Source organism: Leuciscus leuciscus, assembly GCF_965113295.1.
Source record: "Leuciscus leuciscus genome assembly, chromosome: 5".
Classification (NCBI taxonomy): Eukaryota; Metazoa; Chordata; class Actinopteri; order Cypriniformes; family Leuciscidae; genus Leuciscus; species Leuciscus leuciscus.
In genome coordinates, this window is record NC_138729.1 from 21940259 (window position 1) to 21963587 (window position 23329).

Genomic DNA, 23329 nt, shown 5'->3' on the forward strand with positions numbered 1-23329 from the left:
CCACTAGAAATTAAAAGACAGAAAATGAGAGTCCAAAACAAATTAAACTTCTATTCTTGACCAATTAAAAAAAAAATCAATGTGAACATTTCTGCTTTTTGTGCTGTTTAATGCAACAAATAGAAAAAAAAAACCAAGCATAGAGAAACAGACATAAACTAATAAAAAGAGCCCTGTTTGTTCTAAATCGTAGTATTAATCTGCAAGTAAACTATCACATTAATGCATATAAAAGACATCTTTTTCTTTCTGCTTCTCTTTCTCTAACTCTCTCTCTCTCCCATGCTCACTATACACAAGAAACAAAAGCTAATTGAAGCGTACTGTTAAAAGGGTTTGAAATTTTAAGAGGGGCTCATACAGCTTTTGTTGATTTAGGTTTTGCACCATCTATCAATGGGTTCATAGGAAGAGGTTTAATCAGGTAGGAAACCCGGACAGAAAGAGGTGGGACGGGGTATTGTGTTGGTGTGAAAGCAGAACCAAAAAGGGGCGTCTTTTCACGTTTCTTTACTTTCACCTGCTGGGATCCATTTGGTCTCTTTCAAGAAGAAAAAGGGGCGAATGCAATGAATAAAGAAAGACAGACGAGTAGCCCATGAAGGCCAATAGCTTAATCAGCAGCCACTTGTAATCACCACCGTTCTAAACTTCCACTGTTAGCTTACAATTTAAGCTCCATTCTCGCTCATGTAGTTAGAAGCACATAATCAAGCCAGAGAAAGCTAAATAAACTCTCTTAGTGTTGCTTTATTTTGTATGTAGTTTCCAATTCCAAGATGTTGCAAAGCATGCTATGAAGAACATTTTAGAAATGCCATGAAATCACATCTGGACAATTTTTAAAGGGACTTTATCCAGTCAAACAATGAGGTCATTGCGCCATCTTGAGGTGGAAAATTGAAACAATGAAATGTAAAGGTTATATATATTTTTTTTTTTATTCTACTTTATTTACTTTTGTACTCCAATAGTCTTTATTATTATTATAATTATAATTATAACATTAACAGGCATCTCAAGGGAAAAATAGAATAAGGACGGTGTAACAAATTCAGATTTCCAAGGCAAAAAAAAATCAGCATTGTTATAATGAGATTATGAATATTGTACCGTAAGTTATTCAATATAGTCTACTAGGTAAAATATTTTACCACATTACCACAAGGGGGCAATTTGCAATTTGATTATAGTACAGTGTAATTATCATAGTTTTCCAAACCAGAATCTTCTAAAAACTTAAAAATCATCTAGTCAATACATTTATAACACCTTAACATACAATTTTGTGTGGTTGCTTTTGGCCCACATTTATTCCAGAAACAACTTTCAGCAATTTGTGTAGAAAATTTTATTTTTATCATATTTTCATCTCTCAGTGTCAGTAAACCCGTCTTGCCCTAGGATGAAAACACTGTCATTTCACATAGTTAGTTTTGAGACACTTTCAACACTCTCAAGGCTATCAGGAAAATAACATTTTCACATGTCAAAGCCATGCAAGTAAAACATTTAATACGCAGTATACCAAACATAAGAAAGACATTTTTTTTAAACATTCCACGGACAACATACAGACACACTCTCACAACACACACACACACACACACGGCTGGGTCAGAAGCCCAGAACATTGTGAAGACAGGTCATACATTACTCAGCCAGGTTTGTACACGCATCTATACCTTGAGAGCGCACTGGCTATTTGGAGAGCTACGGACATGGCACTTTGATAAAAGGGTCATTCTGCAGGCTTTGCGGGGGCTGTGTACTGTGAAGGATTGGATTTTCACATGAATGCTCGCACTCTCAGGCTGCCCGTCCTCTTCCTCGTCCACACAGAGATAGCCTTTGAATGGCAGATCTCAATTTCTGATTGCTGTCTGATTATCTATTCACCCCCAGCTATATTGACAGGGCACACTGCTATTGAGAAGTGTGTCAGAATGAGAGTGGCCAGAATTTAGATTCAGGGGTACAAGGAGTGTCCACTTAGCCTATATTATTTTCCTCAGTCACTGCAGTAGTGAGGAAAAATAATTGAACTCAAACCCCCGGTTTCACAGACAAGGCTTAAGACTATAGTCCCAGAATAAAATGCATGTCTTACCTGAAAACAACGTATACTGACATATCTTAAAATATGTCAGTGTCATTGTTTTGTCTCAAGATTTTTTTTTCCTAAGGCACGTTTAAAAAAGCTATTTAAATATGCTAATTGAACTAAGGCCTAATCCTGGATTAATCTGGGCCCTGTCTGTGAAAGCAGGCCTTAAAATGCTTATAGGATAGTTCATCAAAATGAAAACTTCCAAACCTGTATGACAATCTTTCTTCTGTGCAAAACTATATGTATACATATATTCTCTACATTATTATTTTACTACATTCTACCTCATTGTGCACCTAAAAAAAACAACAATGGATTTACCAATGTACGAATTGTGCTTTTTTGACTATTAAAACTAGTTTAGCCAGTTTTGAAACTAAAACTTAAAGTCTGTATTGTACAGCTCAAGTTGCCCTGAATACAAGAGGCCAATAGGATGCAATATTAAGCTGAGGAATCTAGACAGAGCCCAATTAGAGAGAGATAGGATGGGTGTGTGTGTGTGTGTGTGTGTGTGTGTGTGTGTGTGTGTGTGTGTGTGTGTGTGTGTGTGTGTGTGTGTGTGTGTGTGTGTGTGTGTGTGTGTGTGTGTGTGTGTGTGTGTGTGTGTGTGGAGCTGATGGGGGAAGGGTGTCCGATGCCAACCTGAGACATTTTGATCTCCACACTTGGATTCACAGGCATACATTACTCCGCTGGCAGACAAGGCAGACTAATATGCTTCCATACACACACATGCATAAACACACACAATTGGTCATTGCAGGCAACATGATCTGGGTGGCAACACAGTGAACACTATGACGCCATTCTGTCTAGTGCAATCACCTTTTGAGGACCACAAGCCAATAGCATCCTGCTATCCTATGCGTTTCTCTCAAATACATTTTTCAGTCATTTAAAAATATTTTGCTTTGTCAATATAACACTTCCAATGGTATGTCTGACATAAATCGTCAACGGTGTTTCATCATGAAATTGTAAGTAAGCTATGAATACATTAGATCTCTTGATCATGGCACAGTGCCAGCCAGTCTGCAAGCAGAATAGAGATTTGATGAGGTCATGTGACTTAGTAGCTGTTTGCTTCATGGAGAGAGCTGCACTTGTCCATATTGTAGCAGCTAATATCACAACAGCCCTCCGCTGGTGTCCATGGCAACGGGCGACAGAAAATGAAAGGAGGAAATTAAATCATGCTGTCATGGGGGTGCATGCATTAATTTTGCATAAAGAGTGGATGATATGTGAAAGGCTGGGCTTGCCTTTGTTCAGTGCAAATGTCTGGTACATATCCAAATATATGACCAAGCCGAAACCAAAACCTTAAAAAAAAAACATTTGACGTTGGGAAAATTAATTGTTCTTTCACTTTGGAGGAGGAATTTGATTTTGCCGTTCTTGCATATTAATGGTTACTTGATTCCATTTATTTATTTTTCCCTTTTTGGCAAAAGCAACAAAATATCAAACAAATATTGCACAATAACTTTGCCCAGTATGAAAAATAAAATATAGATTTCCGCGCCAATATATAGTCTAATTAATGGACAGTATTTGGATATTCTTTACTATTTCAGTCAATTAAAATAAAAAAATTTAAATAAATAAATAATTGGTTTTAAATGTGAATGTATGCATACTGTGAAAAATTGACATTATATATTGACAAAAAAATTACAGCGTTTTTAAAGATGAAAATTACCTTTGCCGTCACCTTCTAAATATTAAAAAAAACCACTGTAAAAAAAAAGAAAAAGAAAAAAAGATGCTGCCTTAAATTTTTAAGCAGGCAACTTGGATGTTAAAGTCATTTCAACTTAAGTTACATTAAACTGACTTAAAAAACAATTAGTTAAATCTTGTATAACTTATACAAAAGTTGAAAATGGCTTAACTTATTTTGATGAGTTAAAGCAATGTAAAACATATTGCCATAACTCTTAATTTTTTTATTTTTTTTTACAGTGGATAATGATAAATGATAGAATATGTGATGTCAGCCGATAACCAATATGTGACCCTGGATCACAAACCCAGTCATAAGTCGCACGGGTATATTTGTAGCAATAGCCAACAATACATTATATGGGTCAAAATTATCGATTTTTCTTTTATGCCAAAAATCATTAGGATTTTAAGTAAAGATCATGTTCCATGAAGATATTTTTCTACATTTTCTACCATAAATATATAAAACAATTATTTTTGTAAGTGAATGCATCACAATCACGAACATAAATGGACAACAAAAATCAAAGGAGATTTTCTCAATGTTTCAATTTTTTGGCACCCTCAGATTCCAGATTTTCAAATAGTTGCATCTCGGCCAAATATTGTCCTATCCTAACAAACCATACATCAATGGAAATATTATTTATTCAGCTTTCAGGTGATGTATACATCTGAATTTTTAAAAAAATGACCCATGTGATTGGTTTTGTCGTCCAGGGTCACATGATACTGATATTGTGCATCCCCTTTAAACATCAATACAAGTCTCTTACTTTATGTAGAAACAAATAGGCTAAATGAGACAGAAATAAATAAATTGTCTATACAAACAGGAGTTATATTATGCATGTCTAAAGAGGAAAAAGTAATATACAACATTTTATAAAGGAACTCCTATATTGCACTAGGTTGGGTGAGAAGAGCTATTGAGTAAACATTTACATAACTAAACAAATTTACATAAAATCTTCCAACATACTGCAATGGACCAGTGAGTTCTGGTTCTCTAGAATCTGTACTGGCTTTGTTATGCTGATAAGTTGAGAAAGGCCACAACGGATCATCTAAACAGAAATTACTGTAACATGCATGAGCCAGAATGTAGTACTTGTAGCCTATAGACAATCATTCTGATGGGTAACACTGACTGGCATTATGCAGATAAACACCAGGGGAGGGGTTTCAAGGGTTCGGTCACGATCACAACTGAGCATATTGCAATCTACTATAATAGAAATAAGAGGTATAGGGTCAATGACACAATATTGCTCCATCAAGATGATTCGAGTTGATATGTGAAAAAGCACCGACACACACTTTCAATATGTGCATTACACATGCTTCAGCCTGAATACAACATAACTAGTGTATTAAAGCCCTATTGAGCTCAACAACGAGCCTCCATACAATACTTTTTTTTTGCCCATATTTGGGTGGTGAGGGCACACTGACAGCTGTTCATCATGTGGACAGTATACAAGCCATTTCTCTCTCCACATCATCAATTTGCCATGGCTGGACATTGATTTATTCATAACCATCCGTGTGTCTCATTTGTCGAAATTACGGAGAGGGAATATTGACGGATAAATAAAGATAAGCTGAGGCACTGTGGACAGTGTCAGACACATCTGATTTCAGTACAGACTGAAACAACAACACCCAATGACATCAGCTGATAACTAAAGTCATCTGCCAGAATATATTCACAATTTAAGGATAAAAGCTCTGACACCTTACTCATCTCCACCTGCATAAAATACCAATACAGGCAAAATGTCAAACTGAGAAATTCCTTGGCAACCTAAAGCCCGCATTTCTAGGCTGAAGGCAGTGCTGACACCAGAAATCAGATGCTGCATGACAAACAGATCATGCAAATGACCTCTGATGGATTCAGGAGTACGAATCTTACATGGCGGCAGAATTCGACCAGACCACCTGATAATGATTTTTTTTTAAACTGACCAAGTTTCTTAGAAGCTGCCATCAAAGACATGTTTATATATTTGGTATCATCTTTGGTCTAGACAATAGGTTACACTCATGATCACTTCACCTATACGGCAGAGCTTGGATCTCATCAATAATGCAACGAAACATCATGTTTATGCAATTCACACAACGAAAGAGCACTAGTACATGATAGTGACTGCAGCCACATGCTGACAACATCCCTACAAGCATTCAACAGCCTATGCCCACTCAAAAGCATGGGAACAAATGTTGAGTTGTTTAGGTAAAAACATATGTATCATGCCTCAACTACAGCAGGAGACTAGAGTGTAAAAAGGCAATAAACACTCACCTTTTGATTCAGTTTTGTGCAGGCTCTTATCGGTTCATGGTAGCACAGCACACAGGAAAAATAACTGTAGTGCCATGGTGATATGCAAATTATGGATCACGCTGAATACAAGGACATTTATTATTCATAAATTACTCATGTTTATGCAAATTAGGTTACACAGCCCTACTCAAGTAGGAGGTTGGTAATTTATTCTGTCTTGCTTTATAGGCTTCAGTGGCTTTTTAAAAAAAGGCTATACTATTTTGTCTGACTGGCTATTATTTATGTAAAAGAGGGAGACAAAAGGTGTTACAACATGGTATTTTTATTAACGATTTTTATGGAAAAATTAAGAACATCATTTAACAAGGTACACAAATTCAAGCTAAATCAAAGGACCATGTAATACACATTCATGCTACAAAATAAAATGTTGATTAAAATTAACACTTGATGGAACCACTTTTCCAATTGGGAAATGTGTTATGGTTATAACGAACACTTGGCGCCCCCATGTGGTCATCTATGAGAGCGCGTTTGTTTAGCACCTGTCCCGTTGTGGTTGTGGTGGTGATTACAGTTAGTAGACTAGTCTCTAATAATCACTTCATAAAATACTTCAATTCAGATACATTTAAACCAGGATTTTACGATCCCAGGGTCACAGATCTTCTCACAACATTATCAACCTCTTTTTCAAATTGATGAAGAAGTTTAAAGTCGCAGAATCCTCTGTACAGTAAACCGGTTGCCAATGTTTTCATAGCCTCCTTCATTTGCCACAGGGAAGGTACAGTGACAGAGTGTAAATCTCCGTTGAGCTCAGCTGTGATCACTGTTGGGTCCAGTTTTGGGATGTCCAGATCATATAGTGATTCGCTTTCATCGTTCGATTGGTTCGTTAGGCTGACTTCAGACACACTTGGTGTATTTTCTGAAGGCTGGATTTTTAAAAGGCTGAGCCAATCTCCGTTTGAACGGAAGTTGCTGAAACCCATCATCCTAGCCAACCGAGTCGCTTCTGATCGAATCATTGATTCATTTACTGTGATTCCGTTCTCACGAGAATGATCGATCCATCTACAAAGCGCGCCTTCAAGTTGCCGGATCTTTGTAGATGTAAAATCCATTCTTGGTATCGCCGTCTTTTTATTATCAGACGTGGGCTCTTTTTTTCGGCTGATCTGGAACATCCCTCGTATTACTCCCTCCCGGGTTTTAAAGCGCGTGAACCAGTCTGTGTTCGCCCTGAAGTTACGGTAACCCACTGTCCTGGCCAACCGAGCCGCTTTTGAGCGAATCGTTGATTCATTTACGTACGTGCCGTTCTCAAGAGAGTGATCGATCCAGCGCCACAGCGCAGCTTCGATTCGATGCGTCTTTCTGGCCGTGAGGTTTTTCTTGTGCCCTTTAAACTGCTTCGCCGCCTTATTGCCGGATTTGGGCTCTTCTGGCCCGTCTTTTCCATCAAACATCTCACGTATTACCGCCTCCCTGATTTTAAAGCGTGTCAACCACTCTGAGCTCGCCCTGAAATCGCAGAGACCCATTTCTGTAGCCACCTGAGTCGCTTTTTTACGAATTATTGAGTCATTTACTGTAATACCGTTCTTGAAACAAGTATCGATCCACCTCCAGAGTGCAGCTTCTATTTGAGGTGTCTTGCGAGATGGAAAGACAGTCCTAGGAAGTTTAGATTTGGCAGTTTTAATTTTCCTTTTCCGGAGCCAGACACAAAGCAGAGGTCCTGAGATGTTTAGCAGACGCGCAGCAGCGTTCTGGGACATTGGAGGAAGTTGATCGTATTTCTCCAGTAGACTATTTTTTTCCTGAATTGATCTGCGAACATATTTCCTCGTGGCCATGTTTATGTGCTTTTGAAAAGCGATTGAGATTTGGACTCTCGAGTCGATTCTTTTAAGTTGGATATTTTCAGCGAATTGGTTGAACCGGTTCGGTCAGAATGATTCGTACACAAATCGCACTGAATCGACCCGAGCTGTGACAAACAACAATTTGCAAATACAACTCACTGGGAATGTGTTTATTACATGACTGTATGACTGTTTATCAACACGAATACGGATCATTTAGCGTTCATTGTAATTGTATGTCTCCCAATTCATTAATCATTTCTTAAAACGTAGGTCATAGAGAATATTTATATGATTTGAATAACACCCTTGTTAATAAAATCAAATCAAAATAAAACAAAAGTTTTTAAATAACTCTAATCTGTAATTTTGGAGCGCGAGATAAAATAAGGGCATGATGTAAAATAATTGCTGTATTGTTCGTTTGAACCGGTTCTTTGAAACAAACTATTTGAAAGAACCGACTCGATGAAATGAATCAGACTCGTGAGTGAGGAACACAACCGTCATCATCCAAAGGCGCCTAAAGAGTGGCGTGACTAACACGCGACGGGTTCTCGCGATGTTTGAAAACACGCATGTCCACTGTTGAAATTTTGGTTGAAACAAAGATCAGTAGCTGAATCTTTTACAACCGTTTGATATTTACACTGCAATCCTTGATTTAATACACAGGCGGAACATCACCGTGTGCCCAAGAGGGGTGAGATTGAAGCATACTTTTAATGAGATATGAAATCATTGCTTTGGTTAACTGCCTCGAAAAATACAGTACATTAACTTGAATACCGGTACTAAAAATGTGTATATTTATATGTGCATACTTGTCTATTTGGTGTGTAATCATAGTTGTATTGTTCCATCCACAGCCTAATATTCAACATGTATCACAACAGCTCACAGAAGAAATTCTGGACTTATGATAAAGAGGAAACATTAGATAAATTAAGACTAGAAGCAAATCAGAAGTTCTGCTCAAAAGCCCTATCCAGTGGTAAGGTAAGTCACAATGTGGAGTTCTTTGTAATCTTTTTGCATTTAAGACTACTCTATCTATCTATCTATCTATCTATCTATCTATCTATCTATCTATCTATCTATCTATCTATCTATCTATCTATCTATCTATCTATCTATTCACACACTGCAATGCACAGTAAACCAGTCATTTATAGTGTTAACACCATGCACCACAATTACATTATATCTTCATCTGTTTTTCAGCCTGGAATAAATGAATCCATGTTGCTTGATGGACGGGAAGAGAAAGTGCTTTTCAGACACTACGAGAAGAGATTGTTAGACTTCTGTGCCATGTTCAAGCCCGTGATGCCTAAATCTGTTGTGGTAATCATTATCAGTTTTATATCAGTTAAAGATGAGATCATCTAGTTCTAGTTCTGGCTTCTTTTTTTTTTTTACCTCTAAATGTTTTTCAGGGAACAGCTTGTATGTATTTTCGAAGATTCTATTTAAACAACTCTTTAATGGACTATCACCCTCGGACAATAATGTAAGTGTATCGACGGAGTGAAATAAGTTATAAGATCATGGTTTTTTTTTCTTTTTTTTCTTTGATAGATTTTGCAGTTCTGACCTTCTCAACTTACCTTTGCAGGTTGACATGTACATATCTCTCCTGTAAAGTGGATGAGTTTAATGTGTCAAGCACTCAGTTTGTGGGGAACCTTCAGGACAGCCCAGCGGGACAGGAGAGAGCTCTAGAACAGATTCTGGAGTATGAGCTGCTCCTTATCCAGCAGCTCAATTTTCATCTGGTGGTTCACAATCCGTATCGGCCCTTGGAGGGTTTTCTGATTGACATGAAGGTGAGCTTAAAGCCTGGTTGCAGACAGTCCTACTCCAAACGCACGTCATTGGCTTAGGCCAGGGTTCACCAATCTCGGTCCTGGAGGGCCGCTGTCCTGCAGAGTTTAGCTCCAACCCCAATTAAACACACCTGAACCAGCTAATCAAGGTCTCACTAGGCATACTAGAAACTTTCAAACAGGTGTGTTGGAGCTAAACTCTGCAGGACAGCGGCCCTCCAGGACCGAGATTGGTGAACCCTGGCTTAGGCAATGTTATTATGTTCAATGTTGGGAGTAGCTAATTACAAGTAGCAACTCTTCTAATTTAACTACATTTTTCAGTAGCTCGACAGTTTCTCAGTTGCTTTGAAAAAACTGTAGCTTTTCCAGTAACTACTTTTTACAGCAAGTAGCGATGTAGCTCGACCAAAAGCTACATTCCGTTTTGCATTTTGACAAACCTGCAATGCATTGAAGCAGTATAGTGTCGTCGTCTTATTAGATCACAGTCTAAACTTGTGCATTCATTTATTTGTAATATACAATATTGTTTATAGTGTCTTGTAGTATAGCTAACTAGCTACGTTTTTCAGAAGGGTAGCTTGATTGTATCTTAAAGGTAGGGTAGGCAATTTGTTTTATAAACAGTTTTTGCTATACTGGTTGAAACTCTTCACATCCTGATGGCAATCAATAATAGAAGTGGTATATAAATATTAAAACATGTACATATATGTACTTCTGTGGAAGTCTCAGGACCAAACATTTTTTGTCCAATCATTGCATTTGGACCGAATGCAATGATTGGACAAACATTTTGTCAGCGCAACCCTGCTTGTGCAGACATCACACTTAATCAGCGCTTTGTAAACACAGTTACTGGGTGCTGTAAATAAACCGCAGTCCTGAGAGACATTACCGTCTCTCATCTCGTGACACTTTGCAAACTCTGCTGTGTGCGTTCATGTGTTTTGAAGGAGACGTGGTTTTGGAGAAGCTCTGAAGGGAGAGTAGGATCTCATGTAGGGCTGCAAACACTAATCGATAAAATCGATAACCAATAATGAAAATCATCGACAACGAATTTCATTATCGATTAGTCTTGCTGCCCACTGAGCACGGAAAACTTCTGCGAGCCGCGTCAAATTACAGCACTGAATAATGCATTATGATGGAAAAAATGACTCTAAAAATAGTTGGGGAAATGGTGAGCTGTTCTGTTGCGGGATAGATGCAAGATCCAAGCTGCCCAAAACATGAGAATTCTTTATTTTAAACTTCAAAATAATGCATAAGCGTAATGTTTAACATGGTATGCCTGTCAAGCTCTTTGACAGATGCGTGTGCTGTTTAATGTGTGATATGTTTCCTCAGCGCAAAACTTTCAGTTTATGGTTATATCCTTAACTGTAAAGGCCCGTACACACCGGGACGAATTTCGCGCGCGATATTCGCCGACGTTTAACGCCTCGTGACTAAACAAAGGGCGCCAATGTGAGTGTGCACACCGACGCGAAAAACGGCACGTGTAAAAGCGTATTTTTTTTTTAAACGCCTCAGGTTCGTTTTTTTGGTTTGACGCGCCGCGTCAAAAAATATCCGACCAATGAGATTGGCGCTTTTGCTCACGTGTCTGGAGCTTCTGAAGTTACAGTAAAACACAACTTGGGGGCGCTCAAACACAAAACGGTCTTGCCGAGCACACATACGTAACAGCGAAGAAGATATACGCCAAGTAACGTCTACACTGCCCATAGACAGACACTGCCGGGAAGAAATGACGAGGAAGATGCAAGGCAAGATGAATGTAGAGCTGCTGGTCTCGTTGGTGTCGGAATAAAGAACTATATGACAAACGCGACAGCGACTACAAAAATCTTGTTAAAAGAGAACTGTTATGGAGTGGCAGAGTATAGACTGTTATGGAGTGGTATTGCAGAGTATAGACTGTTATGGAGTGGTATTGTATTTCTGTTTTACATTAAGCGCCATCTAATGTCAGGGAATGAATTTGCATGTTCACTCGGCTCATCGTCAGCGAAAATCGCTTGGGTGTGAACACAAAAAACGCGTTGAAAAACGCTGGCGAATAACGCGCGCCGATATTCGTCCCGGTGTGTACGGGCCTTAAGTGTTAAAAATTCACCCTAGAATTTCCATTTTGCATGAATGCTTGTCCTTACAGTCTGCGTTAAACTTCAGACTTTACTGAATGAGCGCTGGCGTAACAGACGTAAGGTGAAGTGCTTAGGAAGACAATTAATATTCATCGCAAAAATATTAATTTAGCTGAAATAACTGTTGCTGGACGTTGCAGCTCTAATCTAATGCTTTCAAAGCTAGGTTGCTATTGCTAGCTGCTCCAAAATTGCCTACCCTGCCTTTAACTACTTTAAATTTTATGAGTAGCTTGTCAAGCTACAGGTTCAGAGTAGCTTCCCCGACACTGATTATGTAGGGGTGCTCAAATGGCACCAGTGATGCAGAGATTACTTCATTTTTAAAAGTTGCTAAATAGATAATTTAAGGGAATTTGAATGCATGGTTTCTATATTCTCAGACCAGATACCCATTGTTAGAGAACCCAGAGATGCTGAGAAAAAGTGCTGAAGACTTTCTCAACAGAGCAGCAATGACAGACATCGGACTCCTCTTCTCTCCGTCTCAGATCGCCCTCACAGCCATCCTCAACAGTGCAACACGTGCTGGCCTGAAGATTGAGGCGTAGGTTTCTCCTTCAGCATTCAGAGATTCTAACACTTGAGATGGCAGGATGTTAAAAACATTTTTTGCAATATATTTTCAGATATTTGACCGAATGCATAGGGCTTAAAGAGGATAAAGAGACCCTCTCTAAGATCTATGAGTCTATGAGACGTAAGTATTTTCCCCCTTTTTTTACTGTTAAAATGTCACTAGATAAGAGATGCTTAAATTTGAAAACTCCTGTAAAATCTTTATAACAGGTCCTTCATAACACATGTTCAGCTGGTAAATCTTATAAATGGTGACCTGTAAATTCGTCAAAGTTATTTTTTGGGAGATTTATCTCCTAAATATCCATTTGGCTGTGAAATGCCATTCTGAAAACGCTATAGACTATAGAGGACCCATTCAAAGCCTTCCATGCTGTAATCCTATGTAGACTTAATACACACTAGCACTCAAAAAACTACTACTAGTATACAAATCTATTTTCAACATTAATTAGAAATGTTTGTTGAGCTCCAAATCAGCATATTAGAATGATTTCTGAAGGTGCATGTGACACTGAAGACTTGAGTAATGATGCTGGAAATTCAGCTTTGCCATCACAGGAATAAATTACATTGTAATTGGTGAGCAAGACTTCTTTCAAAAACATCTTAAAAAAAAAATCTTACCAACCCCAAACTTTTGAATGGTAGTGTATCATACATCAGATGATTTGATTGCCTGTTTTGTTGCATTGTGTGTAATTGAAACTTTCCTCTTGGACAAACCAGTGACTTTTTGTTTGAAGCTTGTCTTATTTTGTGCCTGGTAAGGGTAATCTTTGGATTATCAATCATTTGTTATTGGTAGATTTAAGGATACAGTATAAGTGTAATATTGTGTCTGTTTTCACTATAGGAATAACAAGTCTTATGAAAGCGTACGAGCTTCCCAGAGCTGAGGAGGTCGATACCTGCAAACAGAAACTGGAAAGGATTCATGCTGAATTTGCTACAAACTTGTGAGTATTTGTGGGGAAAATAAAATGACAGTACTTAAGAGTTTTAAAGCACACAAAACTAATCATACTAAGAGTTTTATTCAGCCAGGTTAGTCACTTGGTGTTTTGTATCTAAGATGCAAAAGTTGTGTTTAAGTACAAAATATAAAAATAAAAATACATGAGCTACCTGAAATACAAAAAAAAAAAAGAGAAGGTAAATCTGCATCATGCTTTTTATAGATTTGCTGGGTCAAAAATGCAGCTAAATGTACTGTAGAGAATCCCCTACATCAACTGTAGATGAAAACAGGAAATGGGTACAACGTGAGCTGTTTCAAGTCAGTGGTAGTGAATATACACCTTATACTAACATAAATGTAACAGGGTATTACCATGATTTTAGCACACAGTACAATGGTTAAACCAGTTTTTTGGGACAAATACCATGGTAATCTTTCATTACAATGGTGTATGTCAAGAGTACCATGGTATTAGCATCAGATCTCACCACTGTACAATCGGTACCACCTTTTTTTGTAAGGGTCTCAGTAAGTACTGGACAATGCAACTACCTGTCCAACAAAAATACATTGTAGAATCTTCTAAATTAAGTTTTTTGCGGTTTTACATATTTCAGGGAATAATAATACACATCCAGAAACTGCCAAATTAACTCATCAAGCAAGTCTGATAAACACGAACAGGCTGATATAATAAAATAGTAGAGTTTGATAGTCAATAGGTCTTTCTTTTATGATGTGAAATAAACCAGGAAGTTCATAATCCACTCGGCCCATTCTGGTGAAAAGCTATAAAATTAATTTGAGTTGGAGTTTGTTGCTGTTGCTTCGGTGGAAGAACAGGGGGCAGGTTATTAAAAGTGGACACATGCACCAACCTTGTGTAATCTATCCTCCAAAATTTAATCGGTCTCACTGATCTGCTCATGTATCACACAAACACTGGTTTGGAGATAAAAGCCAGGATGCAGCATCTTGTCAAGCGAAGCTGCTCAGAAGGTAAGATAGGAATCAGTTGCTATCTTTAGGATCTAAGCCTACCTGCACCTGAAACCGCAGTCGAAAACAGGAAGAGGTTGTGCGGTACAGTTGAGTGTAGAGACGGTTTTTAAGGCTTGCACCGTAAGTGCATCTTGCTTCCCTGATGGTCAAGAGCAATGCAGTGCCGAAGTTCTTGCTTGCTACAGATGCCAGTCTAGAACTCAAGGCTCCCAGGTCGGTTACACCAGCGGGTGTGAATCAAAGTCGGACAGATCCACGTTGATTTTGCAGGTTGGGTCAACAAGCATTTCAGATTTACTCAATTTTGGTTATCCTCTTGGAGTGTTCGTGATTTTCAGTCTTAGAAGACCCTAGGTATACTTTTCGACGGACGAAACCTCTAACCATCTATTTGATGGCTTATCTGTGAATTCAAGTTTTGAATCAGTTGGTTTGAGAGATTGAGATTGGCAGTGTGTTGCCTATCTAGAGTCCGAGCAAAACTTGGTTCGTGCATCCACCTTCTTCCTTTGCATCTGGTGAGAACAAGTCTTGCTTTCTTTGCTACCAATCTTTTCTTTCAGAGGATCTGGATTGTGGTGGCTACAGCCATAAAGGTACATTCAGTTCTGCAAAATAAAGACAAAATTGGGCATGGTGACCTTTCAGGATTATGCAAGTCTTGAGCGATTTATAGTGAGCCATAAGAAATTTCAAGCGCTTTCAGAAGGCCGTGGCATCTATGCCTACATGCAATGGATCAGCTTGTTTCTCACCCTGTGTGCGCTTAAGATTTCTTCTTATTCACAATATTTTTAAATGCCTACCTTTTCTGTTGAGGCTATAGTTAAACAGCAAATTGACAGACAAAAAAAAAACATCTATGATCTTGATCTATAACTACACAGTTATGAGCTACAGTGATGCACTAGTTTGCATGCTTGGATGTGTGTGAGTGATGAGTCGCCAAAGACAGTCACTAAATGAATGCAGTCTTCAGATAAGTGTATGGTTCTGATGCTTTCTTCTGTCCACGGCCTTCAGGAAAAGAAAACATGGATATGAAGATGACGATCACGTTGTGAAAAGGCAGATGATTGCTGAGGAAGTAAGTTTAGATTGGTTCCTCAAATGCACATCTTCTGGCTGCCACTTGAAGCTTATGGATTTTCTGTTTTGCAGGAATGGACTGATGAGGATTTGGATGCATTGTGATAATTTTTTAATCAGCAACATCCTCGACAGTTATTTCATGAACGGGTTGAGTGATTCCATTTGACACTTGTCATGCGGTTATCAAACTAAATTGTAAATATTTCAGCAAAATGTCATGTCTTTTACATCTCTGAAAATAAAATATCTTTTTTATTCCCATTAGTTTTTATTCAGAGGGGATGCATTCAATTCACCTAAAGTGACAGTAAATAGTTTTATATTGTTACCAGAAAATCTCTCCAAGTGCTGTTTGTCTGAACTTTCTATTTATCAGAAATCGAAAGAAGGTTTCACTGTTTCCACAGACTTATTAAAGGGGTCATCGGATGCCCATTTTCCACAAATTGTTCGTGTAAAGTTTGTAATATACTTTGGTTAAAATTCCTCAATGGTTGTGTAAAACAACACCCTTTTTACCTCCTCAAAAACAGCTTTGCTCACAGTGACCTGTTTTGGTGCATGTCTCTTTAAATAAGCAACTGCTCACCCCACCCCTCTCTTCCATGGGGGGTGTCGAATGGCTGAGGACAGAAATATGCTAATACGGGACAGTCCGTCAGTGGTCGTGGGCGGAGCATGAGCATTATGACATCATAGTGTTCAGAGAATCCAAACTGCCTGATTGAGAGTTTAGACTTTTTGAGGATAAAAAAAAAAGAAGAGTGAATGGATTTTTTTCATTGTGTGGTGGTTGTTTCCACACACTCCAAAGACACATTTATATGCAAACACCATATAAAAGTGAATTTTGCATCCGATGACCCCTTTAAGCAGCACAACTGTTTTCAACATTAATGATAAAAATAAATGTTTCTTGAGCAGCAAATCAGCATATTAGAAATTATTTCTGAAGGATAATGTGACACCGAGGACTGGAGTAATGGCTGCTGAAAATTCTGTTTTATCATCACAGGAATAAATTACATTTTAAAATAGAAAATGGTTATAAGAGGTAATATTTAATATTACTCTACTTTGGATCATCTAAATGTAGCCTTGGTTAGCAAGCTAATGAATACATATGATAAAATGTAGGCCTATAATCTTTTTTTTTTTTTTTTTTTACAAAGAAAGAGTACTTTTTTTGCAGAAATATTGCTGAAATTGTAATTATTGTTGTAATTGTAACCTTTTTAATAAAATAGCAAAACATATTTACAAGATAGATGTAAGCAAAATCTTAAATGGTCAATATAAGTCTTCTTCTAAATATATAGGCTATTTTGTCCTTGCATTGTGGCTCAGTCAGTGTCACACCTGAATGAATGGCTAATTATGCAGAGTCATTATGCAGAGTGGGTGGGACTGGGTAATCTAAGGTGTAAACTACTCCTCCCCCTCGCATATTGGCTTTCCAAGCAAAACCTGTTTTACACCATTTAAATCAATGTATTTTTTTTTTGTGAACGATAAAGCAAGACTATTTTCACATAATTTTGAAGCTAGAACTCCAAGAGAAAACATCCATTAGTCAAAAGTCTTGTGGGCACATATTTTGTATGAGTTTTGTGGTCTTATTTCAGCAACTTTCATTTTTATTTTTTTAAATAACCACGCATAAACATTATTCTCTTAAAAATACAAACATCTACATACATGTTGCTCGCATATTATGGTAGGCCTGTTTGTGCTATATAGAGTGAATTTACACCTTTGCCATTAACATGTTTATAAATAACTGAAAAAAGCACAAATGTCAGAGCATGTCAGAACATCTCAAGGGCCCCAAAAACAGCTTGGTCCCCAGAGGGTTAAAGACTTGTTTCAAAAAATTTTTTTTGAAGGATTCACTGTATGTACTGTTATGATGTACTGGTAGTAAAAACACTTAAGATCTGCTTGCAACTATTTAGCCGATGTCTTACAGTACACGTATAACTGAGTTTTTTTAAAGAACTGGGGTAAAAGGGGTGTTCTGGGTTCAATTGACATGACACAGATGCTGTCGATAACCATAATAATGGTTCAATCAAGAACTGACAACAGACAAACACTCTAGAATATTTTTTTAGAGTACAACAGCTGTCTTATTTTCAAAAGCTGCTTTCATGAGCTGATCTGAGACATAAGCCAGTCAGTACTTTATAAAACATGTTTAATAAGTGCATGCATTCCTGATACAATCTTTCCTATTGTAAATTTTGTAAACATTTTTTTTTTACCTTGAACTTTTCTCCTGAGAACATGTCTGGCTTTGAATTTGTCTCAGGGAAGACTGAACCAATCAAACATAAGTACAATATGGAAAACAAATCATGTTACCTCAAATTATATACTCATGATTCCAGCAAGAGAATTTATTGTTCTGATATAAAATAATCATACTCTCTGAGGATGATAAAAAAAAAATCCAGTCTACAGCACAGTTCAAACTAAACGGAACAGGATAAAAGGACAAAGAACACTAGTCTGAGCACATTTTGGATATTCATAGCCATGTAAATCAGTAACAAATTACAGTATAAAAATCATTTTAGCTCATGATCCAGTTATAGAGAAGAATCGTTGCAGCCTTGTGTCAGTTCAGTTTCAGATCAAGCAGATGAAGAGATACACTTTGGCAACCTGTATTCAAAAACATTATTCTGTGGACTTATTGGGACATTGGTTGGTTGACCCATCTGTTAGACTGATATGTACCCAGGATACTACAAGCAGTCAAACCGATTTGGCCGTGTGATTATAATGTCATTGGTGTCGGACTTCAGGAGTCCAGCCGTTTTGTTTTGCAGCTGCAGTTTGCATAGTTCTCGTGGCACAGACAATGAGGCGCAAGGAAAAGGGATGATGGAAGATATGGGGAGGATGGGAGCTGACATGGGGATGAGGGTGGAGCATGCTGGGGTCCCATTGGCTACTCCAGGAAGACGGAGACAAACTGACAGACAAAATGACCGAGGTGGAACTACCTGTTGCTGTTGGACATGGCATAGTGCACCTGTTTCTGCTGGAGGAGCTCAGTGATGGCCAGCAGCTTTTTCAGCACGTGCTGTGAAGAAAAAGAAAAAGACAACGGGCAATGATTGCATTATAATCTTCACCTGCTGGGTTAAAAATGGCACAGCGAAGACTTGTTTCAACGTATTGTGATGTTGACAGTCATTTTCACATGCTTTCATTTCAATATGGATGGTGTCCGATGAAAGAATAACATATACAATCAATAAATACTGCCAAATCTCAGAAACTGAAGAATGCCCAATTTAATATCAATGTCAGGTAAGACTAAGATACTCGTCTAGATTTCACTGCTCACTTATGCAAATGTATTTACTTATGCATATGTTTATTTACATACGTTTTTTATAATAAATTATTCAACCCCCATTGCAAATTAGGTTTATTGGCTAAATTTACTGACTTTGAGCTGTTTGCAATGAACCAATCAAACTTCTGCAGTCTCAAAATGATTCAACCCCCTGAATAGAATCCCTCACAACAGCACACATCTGCAAAACAGGTGTTGTCTCAAGCACACCTGATGCATACCTGCCAACCTTGCGATATTTATATAAAACATTTGACAATGAATAGACAGGAGTCCAATAATAGCATAACGAATCACTTATTCTAAAAATAATATCAAGTATAAGTTCCGAATCCGACATATAATGAGGGCTGTGTTAACAGTAAAACGCCTGTCATTTAACGAATTTTAAAAGCAGGGATGGATAATACAAAATGCTTTTTGACAGAAAAAAAACAAGCAAGAACAAAATTTTAACTTAGCCCGTCAATTTTCATTTTACAATGATCTTCTCTCTCTGTGTGTGCGCGCGTCCGTATTTGAGAGAGAGCTCGCGCAGCACTGATACAACGGTACTTTTTAATCCATAAGTAACTAACGCGCTAGTTTTCATACAAAATAAATATGTAACATAATTAGGTACTTTAGTTATAATTAACACAATAACGTAACACATACGTTTCTCAACACTGAGAATGAATGAATAAATAAACGTGTTTCTCCAGACTCGCGCTTATCAGTAGGCTAATCCACAAATCACAGCACTTTCATAATCACTAAGCCATAGCGATTTCAAGATTTATAGTTCAGCATTACTTGAGCATTTTATTTTTTGCATGACTGAATGATGTCTTCCTCTTTTCTGAGTGACCATGAATAACTTAACGGAGTATTTTAAGATAATCCATGCGATCTGTGTGATCACCGAATCCATAAGATTAAGTTAACTCAACAATCAACTTTCCACATCGACCCCAGGCCGTTTACCTTCAGGAGTCAGAAGTACCGTACTGTACTGTCCTCGCTTATGAAATCAGTCAGACGGCGGGAATCGAGCGGGAATCTTTATTGGTGTCGATTTTCAGTCTCTTTTTAATGATAGGCCTTACGCATCTGTCAATCATCCCCGCTTGCTATTTGGGGAATGAACCCAGTGCTATGATTGGTCGAACTCTTCGTCTTTTGCTGTAGCTTGATTTGAGGACAGCGCGTGCACAGAGGCGTCACCAGGTTTTTGCGTAGTTTAAAGGGACAAATCGTATCAGCGTACTTTGAAGTCAAAATGCGTATCCGCTACGCAAAATGCGTACAGGTTGGCAGGTCTGCTGATGCAACTAATGCAACTAGGGCTTCATCAGTTGCACCAGGTGTGCTTGAGCTAGAACACATGAACTATCTGAACTGGCTAGGTTTGTTGAGTGTCATGTTTGACTGCATGTTAGAAATAAGTCAGAAGAATGGCCCAAAAAGTTAAGAGAAGATATCATCGCCCTTCACAAACAAGGAACAGGATACAACAATATAGCAAAGGTACTAAATGTTCATAGAAGCATAAGCATAGTTCACAAGTTCAAAGCTAAAGGAACAGTGATTACACTACCTGGACAGGGCAGAAAAATAAAGCTATCAACGGCTGCAACCAGATTTCTGAGAAAGCAGGTTCAGAAAACTCACCAGTGACTGCAGTCACTTAAAAAGTATTAAAAAGAGCTTGTGACAAAAACCTTGTTACTCCATTAGATCCACAAATTGTCAGTAAAACCTCATAATCGCCTCAATCATGAATAAGTGCCACATGCAGTTTGGACTGACTCTGCTTGTTTGCAATGGCAGGGTAAATAAAATAAAAAAATGACTCAAAAAACACTATATTTGAAGGCTAATGTTTTATGTATTTGAGGAGCAGAGAAGAGTGTCTTAGGGTGCTTTCACACCTGCCTCATTTAGTTCGGTTGAATCGGACTAGAGTTCGTTTTCCCCATTGTGCGGTTCGTTTGGGCAGGTGTGAATGCAGCAATCGCACTTGGGTGCGCACCAAAAGCGGACCAAACAACCTCGGTACGCTTTCAAACGAACTCTGGAGCAGTTCGTTTGTGGTGAGAACGTGAACCGACCTCGAACAGAACCAACAGCCAAAGAACTGCACATTTTTGGACTAAACCACCTGCCGTAGTCATGAGTCACTGTTAAGCAACATTAATGCACGCCTCCTGTTGAAGTGCCTTTGCCGCGTGCAGTGCATTAAAACATTATTTTCAAGCCGAATCCTCGCTTCATTCTCCAATGTTATTGTTTGCCTAAAGTGGTGTAGACGAACTATATAATAAACTATGACCAGGGATACAATCAGCACACGCAGTCGTCTCTCCATAGTAAAAAGTGTCGTGTTGTCTGCTGGATTTTCCTTCTTTGTTTACTTCCGGGAGTTCTGTTGGAATTTTCCCACACGTTAATTAATCTAAGTGCAGTTATGGAAATACGTTCAAGATACATCTGGCCAACGAGTGATGTGGATGTTGTCATGTGACTGCATTTTGGTTCATTTCATCAACTCATCAACTGATTCGGACCAGAGCGATCAGTGTGGTGTGAAAAGGAACCAAAATGCCTGAAAAATGCTACAAAGTATAATTTTTCGCCCTTGGTCCGGACCAAATGAACCGAACTACAGATGTGAACGCACCCTTAGTCTAGCATTATGTTGTCGAGTCATAGCCAATACTGCCTTAAATAGCCTGTGCGTAGCACTTCATCTTTAATATCATGAGATGTTGGCCAAATTACATAAAAAACACAGAGTAACCACATAAATGAAACTTTAAAACCTGTAAGATGACGAAAACAATGCGATGCACTTACTGCCTCAGTTGAAGCCGTTCTAATGACGTACAAAACTTTGAAATTCGCTGGTCAAAAAACTCAAAACACCATTTGAGCTTGATTTTGGTCAAATGTTACAAATAGTGTCCTACAATATATAAAGCCACAATATATAATAATTAAACGAATACTTGATTCTGATTGGCCAATCAAGACATTCTGTGGTATGTTTATATAATGACTGCTAAACTATATATTTGAAGGTTTTCCCTGGTAACCTATTTTCTCCATAGTTGTGCTAGTTTCTCTAGCCTCTTTCATCTCATGAATTAAAATAATTTCACCTACTATTTGACAAGTAGTTGTTTAATAAGCAAGATAACAAAATGTCAGTCTATACATTCATGTCAGGGTCCCGGCTGACTGCACATTATGTCTTATATATTTCTTACTATCATGCATGATGAGAGAGACGCATACCTGCTGTGCTCCTCTCTCGTTGCTGAGGGTGCGGAGTTCGTCAGAATGAGTAACACAGATCTCATGCAGGGCAGCAAGGTCACGGGACAAATCAGTCCTAAAGTGCTCGGTAGATTCCGGGAGATCAGGAACATTCTGGAGAAACAACACAGAGAGAATGTTATAGGAAAGCTACTTCACACAGAGCTCATAAACAGAGCCGCAGGTAACCCATGCTGCTTTAAAAATGGATACAGGGCAGTTTACCCCGAGCTCATCCAGAAACATGATCATCCTTTGTTTGTTGTTCTTGATGAAAGGATTCACCCCCTCCATGTAGGGCTCCTGCAACACAAACACATCACGACAAACGATGATATGCCACTGCTATAACATTAGCATTCACAGACTCTTTGACGCCTTTTCAGGGTAACTCATTTTCTAACACAGCGTGAAAATCAAAACACCTTAGCGCCAAATTCCACCAGGTTGGCCAAGTTCTGCACAGACTTTGCTACAAGGGTGAGCGTTCGACCTGCTGTGGAGGATGGAGGGTCTGCAAAAACAAAACATTTTCATCATCGTTAATAATATACTAAACTAGCAGTATTAACAATGTCTACACTATAGTCAGTTTTTTGACAAAAAAAGACTTGCGCTGCATCCCAAATCACATACTGTCTGATTAGGAACTACATTTGAATTTGAACTTCACAACTATATGTTCTATATAGTATGAATGTGGGTAGTATGAATTAAATTCGGACGTACTGCATCCGCCATGTTGTTACTGTCACGTGACCTACCAGCATCAGTTGCGTCATTTCACTGCCATTCATAAATCCTATCCTGTGGCATCATGGGATAGTATAATGTCCAGCAAATGTGCACTTCAGAATCTCACCGGAAGCAGTAGGTAATTCGGGGACTTTCCACCTACTGTTTTTCGAATAATATGCATTCGGACATACTACTCTGTTGGCGTACTGCTTTTCGCATACTATATTGTAGGGAACTATTCGATTTCTGTCTTTTTTTTTGGTCATGTCACATTAGTTAGGGGTTAGTAAT

General features: G+C 38.3%; 3 protein-coding genes across 4 annotated transcripts in view; 1 reads left to right on the forward strand and 2 right to left on the reverse strand.

The window, feature by feature from the left end:
- Positions 1–6443: 6443 nt before the first annotated feature.
- On the reverse strand, positions 6444–8132 carry LOC309499019 (uncharacterized protein). Its single transcript, XM_082170044.1, has one exon. The coding sequence runs from the start codon at positions 7997–7999 to the stop codon at positions 6782–6784; it is 1218 nt and encodes a 405-aa protein (XP_082026170.1). The 5' UTR covers positions 8000–8132; the 3' UTR covers positions 6444–6781.
- A 424-nt stretch (positions 8133–8556) lies between these two features.
- Positions 8557–15885, forward strand: ccnh (cyclin H). Its single transcript, XM_082170053.1, has 10 exons — positions 8557–8711; positions 8878–9007; positions 9233–9355; positions 9448–9521; positions 9627–9837; positions 12380–12543; positions 12626–12696; positions 13432–13534; positions 15562–15625; positions 15700–15885. The coding sequence occupies exons 2-10, from the start codon at positions 8891–8893 to the stop codon at positions 15730–15732; spliced, it is 960 nt and encodes a 319-aa protein (XP_082026179.1). The 5' UTR covers positions 8557–8711; positions 8878–8890; the 3' UTR covers positions 15733–15885.
- Positions 13594–23329, reverse strand: part of rasa1a (RAS p21 protein activator (GTPase activating protein) 1a) — a 55684-nt gene continuing 45948 nt past the window's right edge. For both annotated transcript variants that reach the window (XM_082170000.1, XM_082170001.1), the window contains exons 22-26: positions 22726–22814; positions 22526–22603; positions 22280–22414; positions 18642–18721; positions 13594–15146 (exon numbers count right to left, since the gene is read on the reverse strand). In XM_082170000.1, coding sequence (XP_082026126.1) covers positions 15098–15146; positions 18642–18721; positions 22280–22414; positions 22526–22603; positions 22726–22814 — 431 coding nt within the window. In that variant the 3' untranslated portion in view covers positions 13594–15097. The remainder of the gene's footprint in view (positions 15147–18641; positions 18722–22279; positions 22415–22525; positions 22604–22725; positions 22815–23329) is intronic.

Excerpts from the sequence above, each read along its gene's own strand:
- LOC309499019 (XM_082170044.1), bottom strand. The coding sequence starts at position 7,999 with ATGGCCACGAGGAAATATGTTCGCAGATCAATTCAGGAAAAAAATAGT.
- ccnh (XM_082170053.1), top strand. The coding sequence starts at position 8,891 with ATGTATCACAACAGCTCACAGAAGAAATTCTGGACTTATGATAAAGAG. Across the intron at positions 9,008-9,232 it reads AAGCCCTATCCAGTGGTAAG|CCTGGAATAAATGAATCCAT; the intron begins GTAAGTCACAAT and ends TCTGTTTTTCAG. Across the intron at positions 9,522-9,626 it reads TATCACCCTCGGACAATAAT|GTTGACATGTACATATCTCT; the intron begins GTAAGTGTATCG and ends TTACCTTTGCAG.